This window comes from Gopherus flavomarginatus, chromosome 5, assembly GCF_025201925.1.
Source record: "Gopherus flavomarginatus isolate rGopFla2 chromosome 5, rGopFla2.mat.asm, whole genome shotgun sequence".
NCBI lineage: Eukaryota > Metazoa > Chordata > Testudines > Testudinidae > Gopherus > Gopherus flavomarginatus.
In genome coordinates, this window is record NC_066621.1 from 119,214,980 (window position 1) to 119,229,335 (window position 14,356).

At 51.4% G+C, this 14,356-nt stretch overlaps 1 protein-coding gene across 1 annotated transcript; it reads left to right on the forward strand.

Moving 5' to 3' along the window:
- The first annotated feature begins 310 nt into the window (after positions 1-310).
- On the forward strand, positions 311-6,552 carry AHSA1 (activator of HSP90 ATPase activity 1). Its single transcript, XM_050956572.1, has 9 exons — positions 311-473; positions 1,060-1,250; positions 1,463-1,545; positions 1,980-2,097; positions 2,986-3,074; positions 3,498-3,632; positions 4,682-4,783; positions 5,612-5,663; positions 6,143-6,552. The coding sequence occupies exons 1-9, from the start codon at positions 394-396 to the stop codon at positions 6,313-6,315; spliced, it is 1,023 nt and encodes a 340-aa protein (XP_050812529.1). The 5' UTR covers positions 311-393; the 3' UTR covers positions 6,316-6,552.
- The last annotated feature ends 7,804 nt before the right edge of the window (positions 6,553-14,356 follow it).

Genomic DNA, 14,356 nt, shown 5'->3' on the forward strand with positions numbered 1-14,356 from the left:
CTCGGTCCGCGGAGATTTGGACTACGAGTCCCGACAGGCCTCGCGAGAAACGGGGTTGCCTTTGACACCCCGCTACCCATCAGCGGCGGAGCTCAAATTATTCTGCCACGGTTGGCGGAAGGCGCAGAGCTCTGAGAGCCGGCGGGCGCTCGGAGCGGGGGACGCTGTGCCGATAGCGAGGCGGCCAGACGCAGAAGCGGGGAGAACTCTCCGCGCGCCGCCGAGCCGGAACCAAGGTGTCGGGGCCCCGCGCCGGTCGGACCGTGTCGGGGGACCGGAAGGACTGTGTGCCGGCGGCGGAAGCCGGGAGGCGGCTGCCGGCGGTTCTAGTAGGTTCTATAGGCGGGCGGTGCGGAGGAGCCGGGCTCGGCGGCGGCGTGTCCGGAGGCTCCGATGGCCAAGTGGGGGGAGGGCGACCCGCGCTGGATCGTGGAGCAGCGAGCGGACGCCACCAATGTCAACAACTGGCACTGGTGAGAGGCGGGCGCGGGGCCGGGCGCAGGCGGCTGCTCCGTGCTCGGCAGCGGTCGCTGCCTGAGGACGCGCGAACGGGCCAGCAGGGCCGGGAGAGGCGGCTCCCGAGCGTGGGGCCCCTGCCTGGGGCAGCACCGCACCTGCGCCTCCGCGTGCCCGGCACTTGCGGGCACCACAGGGCCCTGCTCAGGGGAGCCCAGTGCCTCGGCCCCGGCCAGCGTTTGGGGGCACGACGCGGGGCGTCACCGAGAACGGCCTGAGCCGTCGGTCACGGGGTGTGAGCGTCTTGTCCCGAGCCCTTTCCCCCGTGCATCCTTCCCAACGCTGGGAGAGTCGGGTTGCGTGGCCGGGTGGGAGAAGGGAAGGGACGAGATCGCAGCAGCAGGCGCAGTGAGGGGAGCACGGGGTGATGCGTCGGACACCGCATCAGAGACCCTTCTCGATGTAGGGAGGATAACGTGGAAAGAGATTGGGTGGGAAGCGCCAAAGCAAAATTTCAGAAATACTGTGTTGAAGCAGCGAAACATCAAAAGCCAGCTGCAGTCCAATTTCAAAACTACTCTTACACCATTTTAATCTTTACAGGACTGAACGGGATGCTTCTAATTGGTCTACAGAGAAGCTGAAAGGTCTGTTTCTGGCGGTGAGAGTAGAGAATGAGGAGGGGGTTTGTGAAGTGACAGAAGTGAGTAAACTGGATGGAGAAGCATCCATCAACAACCGCAAAGGGAAGCTAATATTTTTCTATGAGTGGAATATCAAGCTGTCATGGACAGGTGAGTTATAGTCTGTTTTCTCTCAGGGGAAGGGTCTAGCGCAGGGTTATGGACAGTGTTTTCCAAGGCTCCCTCAAAAGGGGGTCAGCGGGGCTTTGAGAGGAAGGTCACTTTTCTGAGCAATGATATGAGGTTGCCCTTGTGCAGCAGTCAGAGCAAGGAAAGCTGAAATGAACAAGCCTTTTTAATCAGAGTATAATTGCTCTCTACAGGCACCTCAAAGTCGGGAGTGAAGTATAAGGGGCATGTGGAGATTCCCAACCTCTCGGATGAAAATGATGTTGATGAAGTTGAGGTAAGCACAGTTATGGCTAATACTGCTGACTGTGCCACTTCATTACCAAAGGGTCTCAAAGCACAAAATATTCCCATCTTAACTCTCTAAAGCAGCCCTATAAGGATGTAGCCAATTATTGTTCTTTGGTAGACCACCTAGGTTTATCCTGCACCTCTACCAGATAAGCAGCGTATGTTTTAGCTCAAAGGGATCTGGTTTTCAATGCTGATTTGGTCAGAAGTAGAGCCATAGCAGCTATAGACAGTTGAATAGGTGCAGAAGTTACTGTGAACTGGTAGTACATGAAGTAACGAGTTATAACAAAAGTATAAAAGCTTCTTCATAGCTTCCCCTGGAAATGCTTTCCAGGCTGAAGCATTAGTTATGATGCTAAATCCCATCTTGAGTGTGTGTATGGTTTTGTTCACCAGGCCTTTGTCTGTTTTGCTTAGATCTCCATCAGCCTTGCCAAAGATGAGCCTGACACCAACTTAATGGTCTTGATGAAGCAAGAGGGCATGAAAAAGATCAGGAATGCAATGAGCACTTACATCAGCACGCTCAAAACAGGTACATAATGGTGAGGGAGAAACTCCCCTGCCAGCTGCTAAATAGCAACTGAGGTGGAAGCAACTCTCCCCACAGTTTTTCAGTGGGAGAAGTGGGAAGCTATACCAATAGTTACCTTTTCATTGCTGCACCGGAATCAGACAACCCAGGGCAGGAGGCTTTTTTGAAGTCTTTGCAGTAAACTGATCTCCATCCTCTCTAGTTTACCTTCGTAACTGTATCCACTTGTACCTCCATTAGCCTCAAGGGATAAACAGACTGTGCTCCACGGCACCCTGTAAAGCTAAGCATATCCATAACTGAGTTGAAGCCCAGCTGTTAAGAAGATTATGATGACAGTACAAATTGTTCATGTGTAGGTGCTGGACGAGAAACTCTGAGGCAACAGTGACTGACGTTACTGTGATATGATGGAGTGTGGCCCTCCGTTTTTCCAACTTGTCAAAGAAATATGTGGTGTCTCCTTTTCCATATATAATTGTCATTGACTTTTCTGGGGCGCTAGCTGTTTGCCACGTGCTCCTCTTTTCCAAGATACTAACACTACATAGAGACTGTATCTAGCTCTAGCTGGATCTGAGGTGAACTGACAACTTGAGATTTTTCCAGCAGTTTTGTTGATGTAAACCGATAATCTTTTTTGACAGTCTGAACACACTTCTTATACGCAGAATTCAAATCTCCCTGAAATGGGTGGCCCTGCACCCTCAAAGGGTTTGTTGCACCCTTCTCACATTAGGGACTCAAGTTCTGTTCAGTACATACTTTCCAGTCATGACCTTAATCCAGGGTCAGGCTTTTGCAGCTTTGTGTGTCCTACAGCATGTTGAGCAGCTAAAACGTTGACCTGATCTTTGCTAGGTTCATTGCATATTTCTATCTTTTTAGAGTTCACCCAAGGCATGATTTTACCTACAGTAAATGGGGAGCAAACAGAGCCAGTTCCTCAGCTGGCAGCTAAAGCAGAAGACCACAAGGTAAATAAAACATCCCATAAGGTCCTGGAGAAAGCAGCAGCAAGTTAGGCGCATCTGATGCGTGTGATAGGTCAAGCTGCCTACTTAGACTTTACAGTATCTTCAGCAGTGGATGCAGTCTGTGATTGCTGGCCTGGGTATTTGAATTTGCAATGGGGATGTTCCCTAACTCAAATCTAGTATAGTCAGTAACAAGGCTTAGCGTTAAGCCTTGTTACTGACTATACTAGATTTGAGTTAGGGAACATGTTACTCCATGAAGCATGGTAGCTCCTAAATAAATTTTCCAAGATTCTCATTCCTGTTCTTTAAGGGTGTTATCAACTGCATTTATTTGAGGGTTCTGGGAAATAAGATATTTATAAAGTGCTGTGTATGCATTAAGCATATAATTCAACATTGTGCTGCTTAATGTTTCCTTAGACCATTGCTAGTACTGTCACTGCAGCGCCTGAGTCAAAACCCATAGGCGTCAAGATTCCTACCTGTAAAATCAGTTTGAAGGACATTTTCTTAACATCTCCTGAGGAGCTCTACAGAGTGTTCACTACACAGGAGGTAAACCAGCATGGTCGGGGAGATGGGCCCAGAGAAGTTGGGAGTAGTACACTTCTGTATTTAGAACAGCTTAGCCTCAAGCTGCTCGGGAGTGATTTGGCAACAGATGCCTCCTCTGGGGAATAGAGACCTCCCCACCCACAAACCACTGGGTATTGACTCTCTTGCCAGCTCAGGAGTAGAGGGGGCAGTGTCCTGGCCTCCTGACAGTAATCATCAAGCACATAGTCTGTTTCCTATGGGGGGGCGTGAGGAGGTGGGCGGAGGGGGAGAAAATGGCATACTAGACGAGACTGTACTATAGGGCTGGTCTTAACTGTCAGCATTTTCTATGCTGGCTGCTGTAGATGAGTTAAACCATCTGCCAATTTGAGTGTTCACTCTCCTTGGATGGTTTACAAGGCTGTCAATGCCAGCCTACCTCCAGTCCTCTCTCTGCAGGGAAGCAGCCCTAGCAGTGGCATTGCCTATGGCAATAAATGTGTGGGGTCTCTGTAGGCCCCAGTACCCGGTTCTGTTTCTGGAAAATCACATCCCGCTCCTTGAGAGCCAGGCTTTAAATTGGGGCTCCCCAGTTCACAGAAGAGAGTCTTGGGGAGTAATGTTACAGGCACATAGGAGAAACTGGTAGAAAGGGCATAATGAGAGCTAAGGGCTCTCTAGAGATCTGGCATGTCCTCTGTCCTGGGAAAAGCAGGCAAAACACTTTATCAATGGAGTGCTGGCATTACATGACTCAGAGCTCAAATCCTGCTTTCCTGCCTCTGAGGGGGCTTTTCCTCAGTCCGCATCCCCATGGAGCTCTTCAGAAATGGGCTAAAAAGTGAAGACTCTGCTCCGTTCCCCATCCCCAAAATGCAGACCCTAAGCTTTCAGCCAAGCACTTATTCCAGAGAGCCCAGTGCTCTTGTGCTGGGGTGGGAGGCATTAAGCAGCAGCCACTCCCCTGACAGCAGGTTTCAGAGCAGCTGGTGCGGGTTATAGGGAGAAGGTTGTGGTGCTTCCAGTCACTTGAGTCCTGCAATGTCACAAGGCCTGTCTTTCTGCAGCTGGTCCAGGCTTTTACTCATGCGCCGGCAATCATAGAGGCTGATAAAGGAGGGAAGTTCCACTTGCTAGATGGCAGTGTCAACGGCAAGTTCATTGATCTAGTGAGTACTAGCTGATGCAGCTGTATCTTGTTCAGAAGGAGCCTTGGTGGCCAAGTCACACCTTCCCTGCAGTCTTTTATCCATCTGCTCTGTATCTCATCTCTAGAGCCCTGTGCAGATACAAAAATTTGGGTCCGCATCCGATCCGCAAAGGTGGTAAACAATACAACCGCATCCACAGATGCAGATATCCATGGATTTGCAGAGCTCTCTTCATCTCCCTGATTGAAACTCCTTCCCTCATGACTACCATTCTCCTACAGTCAGCCTTGTTAATTAAGGTCATTTTCATTTCTGGGAGCTGAGAGGTCTGGCTTCTATTCCTGGCTCTTTATGACCTTGGATAAGTTCAAGTCCAAGGTCAAGTCATTCTTCCTCTCTTTTCACACTCATTGTCTGTCTTGTCTATGTAGATTGCAAGCTCTTTGTGGGAGATCTGTGTCTCACTATGTTAGTAGAGCTCCCACCATAATGGGGCTCAGATCTTAGGGCCTCATTATAGTAACACCTAGTATATAAATAGATGTGAAGCATTCAGAACTCAATCCCCATAAGGATTGTATATGGGGGAGATAATACTTTGAATCACTATTGTGGTAGCAATAGTATCTCTCCTCCCCTCAGTGCTTCAGCCTAACAGGGCCCAACATTCACATAACAGGATACAGGGACTCTAAGAGTCCCTCTCCCTGTAGTTTTGCTTTCTGTGAGTCTCTGAAGTGAGTCTGATGCTTTGGGTCATGCTCAGTTCTGAGCATTGGCTAACATGGAATGGAGCGGGATTGGGAAGGCAAACGGCTGCTCATTCATTCCTTTTTCTTTACCTAGGTCCCCGAGAAGCAGATTGTTATGAAGTGGAGATTTAAATCTTGGCCATCTGGTAGGTAGCTTGAAGAACCAAACTGCAGAGTTCCAGCCCTCGCCTGTAACTGAATGAATCCTGCCATGGCTGCACACTGGCTGGTTTGACTGTGGGTGGTTCTCTAGGTTGCACTATCTGCTTGGTGATCGTAACACCACAGTAACCCCGGGCCTTATTGCTTCCTGGGCAAATGAACTGACTGGGAACACTGCAGAAGCACCATGCTCTGCCTCAAGGCTGTCTGCCACAACCCCTTTCATTGTCTTGCAGGCAGTGTTGAGGGGGACACTCTCCCTCCTCTGCATGGAAGAAAAGCAATTGTTGTGCAAGACATGAGGGAAGGGGTTGTGCACCAGGGAAAGGTTTTGGGAGGGATTCTGAGCCCTCTGGTGATGGGTGAGCTCTCCAGCCATTTTGGGTGAGGATGTGCCTGTGCTGTCCAGGGTTTGTGCCTTATTGCCCAGTGCTGATGTGGGGATTTCCTTCGGCTCTTCTAGGGCACTTTGCAACTGTTACCTTGAACTTCACTGATAAAGGCGGCGAGACAGAAGTGTGCTTGGAGGGGAAGGACATCCCTTCCAGTGAGGAGGAGAGAACAAAGCAAGGGTGGCAGCGCTACTACTTCGAAGGCATTAAACAGACGTTTGGCTACGGTGCCCGCTTGTTTTAACATCGGCTGTTGGGGAGAGTCTCTGTCAGATTCTGCAGTGTGGACTGATTGCTTCTCGTCTGTCCCTTTCTTTTTGGTGCCGCCGCTGTGAAGAGCGGGACGAGGAAGGCTACTGAGCAGCACTGCTTGTAGCCCCTTACTGCTTTGTGCATGTCTCCTGCCACAAGGGAGTCAATGAGGGGTTCTCTTACATGTACATACTTTTATTGCTAAATAAACATAACTTAAAAAACCAAAGGGAGATTATTTCAGTCGAGAGTGAGATCAGAGGATTTGGGGTCAGACTGGCAGGGATATATCTGGAAAGGTGTTGCTCATGGAGATGAGCATCAAGCTCAGCAGGAGTTACTTGTTTGTGCTTTAGGAACGGGGACCAACCCCACAGCAAGCGTACAGCATTAGCTCAAGGCAGCAAGTTTCAGAGAGTCCAGTGATCCTCTAGGCCTGCTACTGGTAAATAGCAATGGACCAAATGCCAGGGAGGGAATGTTTAAACCCCCTCCTATTTCCACTTCAGGAAGCCCCTCCCTGCACATAGTCCCAGGCTAGTCTCTCCCACTCACTATGCTGGCCTGCTTCATGAGAGTAGAGCAATAGAAGAACAGCAGTGGGGTAGGGCCTGTTCCCAAGGGGATACCACAAAGGGGCAATGCCCCAGGCTGAACCCTGAGAGAGAGAACTGCCTGTGGGTTTTAACTCTGGCATCAGCCAGGAAACAAGGCCTCTTTTTGCCTCAGAACAAGGTGAGCTTCTCCCATATGCCATCTACTGCCAGCACTACTCCCTCCAGTGACCTGGAAGGAATAGAGAGCCTTGCTCCATCCCCCCTGAACTCTGGCAGAAATTTAACTAATGGCCCCATGCACAGAGTTATGCGTGGAGGCTGTCTGTGCTTCTGGGATAGGCTGTACTGTGACTGCCCCCTCTAGGTCTCCCTACAATAATCAGTGTCTTCCTCTGATCATTTCTGCTACCTCCTTTGTCTTGGGCATGCAAGCACAAAATTCAAGGGGAGGTTGTGCCACTGATCTGTATCATGCACTGATAGCCTTGTCTGTCTTGTTCAAAAGCAACATACGTAAATGAGTGACTTTTGTTTTCCAAAACACTGCTGACAATAGACTACAATAGGCTAACAGCAGATCCCTCCAACATGGGGAAACTGAGCCTGTGATGGGAAGAAAGTGATACTGATTGTTGTAGCATCAAGTTGACAGTCTGAACATGTCCTCTCTAGGGGTGTGCTAGCTATGCATCCAGCTGAACACAGCGTGGCAGCACTGCCCCCCGATAAAGTAGGATTTGATTATAATAGCTGGATATGGAGTACCACAAGGCAGGCTGCTCTAATCACCTGCCACTGCAGGGTTAGGAAGTGGGGAAGCAGAGGGCAGCAGCTGGAGTGGAATTCTAATTGCTCTCTTCTTCACAAACCCCCGTTTGCTATGGGAATCCTGCTACTGCTGTAACAGAATGGCCCATAGACAATTCCTGGGGCACAGAAAGCCCACAAAGACCACAGAAGCAGTGTGTCTTGCTCAGAGGCTGCTTAGGAAGACTAAGTTAGTGCACAGCTGCAAAGTTTCCTGCCTGGGCACAGTCTGATTGATTGCACTCAGCAAAGCAACACAATTGTTCATTTAAAACACTGGAACATTGCCACAACTGGAGCAGTGCAGGTGCCAGTGATGAGCCCCAGGCCCTGCCAGGGGATATGAAAGGAGCCTAAGTCACTGAATGAATTATTGCTGTGAATGGCATCAGGTCAGATCTGCATCCTCCCATTTGCAGATGCTGTCATTCTCTGTGAGGCTTTTCCCCAGCATACTAAGTCATATTAAACTCTACCACAACAAAACAGTCAGTGTAATCCCAATGCTCAAAAACAGCCCATGGGTCAGACCCTCAGCCTGCATACAGAAAACCAAGGACATTTTTAGACAATGATTTGACATAACATCAGGGATTTAAAGGTGTCTGGGACCCTTATTTCAGCTCAGCACAGGAGGGCTGGGATATTTTAGAGATGATTTGCCATTATGGAAAAGCCCAGTGGCCTAGCTGGTCCGGGGCCAAGTCTTACATCTTATCTTTCTATGTGGATGTTTGTTAATGCCATCCTCTATGATGCCTTCTGGGATGCAGCCCACATGCCTTAGGGGCACAATGAAAGCCAAATGCTCTGCCTGAGGCTTGCATAGCCCTCAAGTTATTTCCTTTCAGTGATTAAAGCCCCTCTTTGGAAGCCACAGAGGCCACCATCCCACAAAGGCCAGGGGCCTTTCCTCAAATACCCTTGAAGAATTGTAAGCTCAGTGCTCCAGTCCTGGAGTGCTGTTTAGGTGGAGGTGAATGCTGCCACAGTTGCTTTAAGCAATTCAGAGAGGGCATATTGGAGCCTAACCTAAAGGAAAATCAAGGGGATTTCTCCACCCTCCCAGCCTGAATTTTTTACCTGGCCAGGCTTATGCACTCATAGAATCAGGTCTAGCTAGCAGGGTTTAGGTACAGCCCCGGGCATGGTCATGTAACGCCATTCAGTGCTGTACTCACTACCCTTTCAGAGCGATGGAGGGCATGGTTGTGCTGCAGAGGCTAGGGGCTCTCACCTCCCCGTGGGTCTCAGTTCTGGCTCCATGGATGTAGGCTCAGGCATTTCACTCCCAAGGAAGAGAGCCTGAAGAGGCTCTAGCCATACATTCTCCACCTTGGTAGGCAACAGTGATGCCCTTCCCCGAGGAAAACACTGCTCACCCCCAGCCCACCACACTTACCCCTGCCAGATGCTGTGTCGCTCAGCAATAGCAGTGGGGGTAGGTGAGTGCCTAAGGGCAAACTGCAGCCTCTGCCTGTGGGGAGTGAGAGCATGCAGCTCCCCCTGGGGCAGCTGAGTGCTGGGCTGAGGCCTGGGTTCCCAGGTGGGTGAGGAAAGGCAAGAGTGGGTGAATGTCACTCTTGGCTCCCTCCCAGACTAGGACTAATTCTTCAAACCCAGGCTGGGTGTCTGTGTGGAGCACCAGAAAGCCACTCAGCGCCCCCTCCTGGTGTGCTGCAGGACCAGCAGGCAGGGGTGTGTGTCCTCATCTCGCCTAGCAGCGGGGGAGGGAGGGAGGACACAGAAAGATCAGCTACTGCTGCAATGCTGAGCATGCACACAGCAGGGGCACCTGCCCAAGTGAGCAGCCAGCAGTAGCACTATTGGGGTAGGTTTGAGCAGCTCCCACACCACCCTATTCCGCCCCCCCCTGTAACCAATTCCTCTCTAGAGAGCCTTGGTTCCGGGATGCCTGGGCTGGGCTGAGGCTACAGGGAGGGGTTGACCCTCTGCGCCACACTCCAAGCTCCACTTATTCACTCTATGGGCCAGACTGGGCGGATCTGAAGCACTCTCCGGCCGGGGAACTGCCGCTCAGCTGCTTGGTCCTTTCACCTGGCTCAGTTACATTTTCAAGGCTCTTGGCAAGGAAAAGGGCTTGAGCCTTGGGGGGGGAGGGGTCCCCCGTGGCAGCTCCCCTAACAGAGGGCTCACTAAAGCCCCCCCCCACCCTCCAGCTCCTCGCGGCTCTCTGCCTGCAGCGAAGTAACAGCTGAGACGCCCCCAACAGCCTGTCCCTGCCGTCCCCGGGTGCCTTGCAGAAGGAAACCCTTCGCCCCACGCTGCTGAAGTTTAAAGCCACGTAGCGTAGGGCAGTTTGCCTGAGGATCGGCAGCTGCAGCTTTTGCAGGGCAGTGGAGGCAGCCCCAAGCTGCTGCCGGTCGCTCCGCTGACATGCAGCCCGCGGGGCTTCCTGTCACTCCCAGCACCCGGCCTCCCTGTCGCAGAGCCTCACCCGGCCCTGCTGGGCATGCTCAGGCATGGGAACGAGGGGATGCCGTGCAGCTGCGCCTGGCTCGTACACCTGCCTGCGGCAGTGCTGACACACACAGGCGGGTCTCAGAGCAACAGCACCGACAGTCAAGGGCACCATCATGCAGTTACTGGTGTGTGGAGAAGGTGCTTGTGCCCCTGGCTGGTGCTGGGAGTGGGGTTCCTCAAATGGCTGCAGGGGCAAGAGAAGACAGGGGCCCAGAAAGCCCTTTATCCCTGAGGCTCAGTTCACACAGCTGTTAATACAGACGAGCTGCACCTGCATTTACCGCAGAGCTTGGATAGGGCTGAAGATCTGAAGAAGCACCTGGCATTGACCACTGTCAATGACTGGACACTGGGCAAGGAGACCATTGGTCTCACCCAGCAGGACTGTTCTTATGAGCCAGCAATGTGATGTGGCTCTGAAAAAGGCTAATGCAAGCCTAGGATGCATCAGGCGAGGTATTTCCAGTAGGGACAGAGAGGTGTTAGTACCAGTCTACAGGCACTGGTGAGACCTCATCTGTAATGCTGTGTGCAGTGCTGGGCTCCCATGTTTAAGTAAGATTAATTCAGATTCAGAGAAGGGCTACTAACTGATCCAAGGAATGGAAAACCTACCTTATGAAAGGAGACTCAAAGAGCTCGGCTTGTTTAGCCTAACCTAAAGAACACGGAAGGGAGATGTGATTGCTCTCTATAAATATATCAGAGGGAAAAATACCAGGGAGGAAGAGGAATTATTTAAGCTCAGTACCAGTGTAGACACAAGAACAAATGGATATAAACTGGCCATCAACAAGTTTAGGCTCAAAATCAGGAGAAGGTTTCTAAGCATCAGAGTGAAGTTCTGGAACAGTCTTTCAAGGGGCGCAGTGGGGGCAAAAAACTTAAGTGGCTTCAAGACTGAGCTTGATAAGTTTATGGAGGTGATGGTATGACAGGGCTGCCTACGATGGCACGTGGCCCATAGGCAACTGCCAGTAGCAAAAATCCCCAGTGGCTGGAGACGGGACACTAGATGGAGAGGAGGCTGTGTTACTACAGAGAATTCTTTCCCAGGTATCTGCCTGGCGGTTCTTGCCCACGTGCTCAGTGTCTAACTGATCGCTGTATTTGGGGTCAGGAAGGAATTTTTCTCTGGGTCAGATTAGCAGAGACCCTGGAGGGGTTTCACCTTCCTCGGCAGCATGGGACATGTCATTTGCAGGTTTAAACTAATGTAAATGGTGGATTCTCTGTAACTTGAAGTCTTTAAACCATGATTTGAGGACTTCAGTAACTCAGCCAGAGGTTAGGGGTCTATTACAGGAGTGGGAGGGTAAGGTTCTGTGACCTGCAATGTGCAGGAGGTCAGAATAGATTATCATGTTGGTCTCTTCTGACAAAGTCTATGAGGCTATAGTTAGCTGCCATGAGATCCTGCAAACACATTTATGTGAGGGGAAATGGAGTGTCTCCGCACAAGGTCACTGGTTTGAACCCAGCCCGGTGCGCCCATGCCTGCTGGCTCCTATAGAAAACAAGTTGGGAGGGTTCTCGCACAATCCCACTCCCATCAAAACTGCTGCTCCCTGCAGCAAGGCCAGGGGCTGTATGCACCCTAGATCACGGGTGGGTCCCTTCAGGGCAAGGCTGGGCCACACTGACAGGGCTGGGAGTGTGGCCCTCACGGTACCTGTTCCTGTAGCCACTGGCTAATTTAAAACAAACATGGATTATTGTTTCTGGCCCCTCAAGCCTGAGGTGAGGCCCTGCGGCAGGAGAGGGGCAGCTGCCAGAGCTGTACCTGCTCTGGGGAGGGGGCTTGGGCTGCTCAGCCTGTCATCAGCCGCTTCACTAGCAGCCTATTACTTAAAAAAAAACATTCACAGCAGCTGTATCTTGCTTTGTAGCTTCACTCAGAGCCTTGAAATCCGATGCTGGTTCCCGGCCCCTGGCTGGCGTTCCTGGGCTGCTCCCGCTGTCGAGGGCTGCGCATTTTTACCTGAAGGGAAACCGCGTGGCTGAGTGCCTCTTGCTGACAGATTTGCTTTGGACATGCCTCCAGCTCACGGCTGTCCTGGCTTTGCCACTGAGCTGTGCGGGGGCTGTTGTGAGGCCGGGATTCCCGCTGCTGTGTTACAGCACGGAGAGAAAAGAATAGCTGAAATGCTTTCAGGGGCCTGGAACAGAGCAGGGCATGGGGCCCAACCAGCTGGGCTGTCTGCACACAGTTCCAAGGGGCAGCTGTCTGCTGCTCTGTGGGGGCAGGAGGGGGAGAGAGATTCCACTTCCCGCTGCACCCATGGAACTGGCAGGCCGATGGTGCACGTTTCCCTCTAGGCACTGGGCCCACAGCATGGCCTGCAGGCCTGTTGGGCGGGGTTATACAGCGTGACCTCTGATGTCACTCCCCCACAGCTGCAGCTCAGCACCCCGAGGAGCCGATGGCCATGGGGAAGTGAGAGCTTGTTGAAAGGGGGCCAGATGGACGGCAGCCAGATGGAAAGTAGGGCTGATCAGAAAGGAGAGAGTGTGAGCCAAGGAGGGTAGTGAGGAGCTGCATGTTGCTATGGGCAGGGTGGGGCTATCACTAGGCAGTCAAACCAAGTCATTGGGCTTCCCATACTCCAGCATCAGCAACACTGTGCCCAACAAGCCTGCTGCTAGAAGGTCAATGATGATGTAACCTTTACATGTAAAGATCGACTGCTGGATGAGAATCCCACCACTGCCATCTCCGGGGGAGCTGCTGTGACCTGCCAAGTGAAAACATGGGGTCTCTGATGGCCAAGAAGGAATTGCCCCTGAATTTGGCCTGGAACTAGCACATTTCAGCCTAATCTTTAACCCGCCCTAGGTGCAACACTAGGCCCAAGGAATCTGCTGAGCATCTCACCCTTTGTCCCTTCAAGGCTTGGGGGCCAGGCCTTCTGGTTCACTCAACTTTGTGCACTTCGGCCACACTTTTCTTTCCTATTGTCCTTTCCCTTCTGTTGACAGAGCGTCTGGGACATTGGGCCCCGATAGGTTTTATTTCTTGTGTTTTCTTGTCCTTGGGGTGGGACCTGGGGGAATAATTAGCAGGGTCCTGCTGCTGTAAATACACTCATATGAAAACACACATTCCTTCACTGGCCTCTTTGTTGCACTAGCCCTCTTTGGCCCCACGGCAGATGCCCACACAAGGTTTTCCTCTGAAAACTTCACTAGCAGACCCAGCCCTATAGCATTGTCCCCTGACCACTCCCCACCCATTTTGAAGGGTGAAGGAAAGTCACACACGCAAGCACCTGCTGAGATCATTGTGCCCATCAAATTCTGGGCACAGCAGCCTGTGCAAGTCAAGGTCCTTACACATGTGAATTAATGAGCAAATCCAGCACCAGGCATCAGCGATGAGGAGCCCAGGGTTAAATGGTAAAGCAGAGATCCATGAACCCCTAGAAAGTAGGGTAAATCAGGATGGGACAAATCAACCAGGCCCTACACCTTGAGGGAGAATGGTCTTGTGGTTAAGGCAATGGACTGGAACTCAGATTTGGATCAGTTTCCTGCTCTGCCACAGCCTTGCTATGTGACTGTAGGTAAATCATTTATTTAGTCTTTCTGTGCCTCCATTCTCCAGCCATAAAATGGAGATAAGAGTACTCCCTGCCTCCCACCCTTTGTCTATTTAAACTGTACACTTCCTGGGGCAGTGGCTCTCCTACTGCACCTAGCACAAGGAGGCCCTGAACTTGGTTGGGGCCACCAGACATGACCATAAATCATAAACAGTGATAACTTCTGGCTTCCACACTGCGGTGAGAGTAATTTCTCTCCAAGGCTCTTTTTCTGCACAGCTGGGATCCAGCCCCCTGCTCTGGGACCCATGTACTTCATGTTGCAGGAAAACAGCGGGCGCTCAGAACTACACAGCATCATGTATTGACAGAGCCCGCCTGCTCCTCCTCAGTCTGGGGTCAGCTGTGGCGCCAAGCAGATGTGGAGTGGAGCCACGTGTTGGAAAACCAGATAAACCTTGACAGATGTGCAGCCAGCAAAAAGAAAAAGGGGGGGAGGAGAGAGAAAACAGCTGGAAATAGCTACGCCTTGGAAACAGTCAGAACGGATGCTTATTAACAATAAAAAGCATTGCGACTGCTAGAAGGCTTGGCAAAGCCTCTGGCTTTGCTGGGTTTCGGTTGTGGAGGCTGCATCCAGAAA

Bases quoted from the DNA above. Each gene is read 5' to 3' on its own strand.
- AHSA1 (XM_050956572.1), top strand. From the start codon at position 394: ATGGCCAAGTGGGGGGAGGGCGACCCGCGCTGGATCGTGGAGCAGCGA. The intron at 1,251-1,462 runs GTGAGTTATAGT...TGCTCTCTACAG, and splicing joins TATCAAGCTGTCATGGACAG to GCACCTCAAAGTCGGGAGTG. The intron at 3,075-3,497 runs GTAAATAAAACA...ATGTTTCCTTAG, and splicing joins CTAAAGCAGAAGACCACAAG to ACCATTGCTAGTACTGTCAC.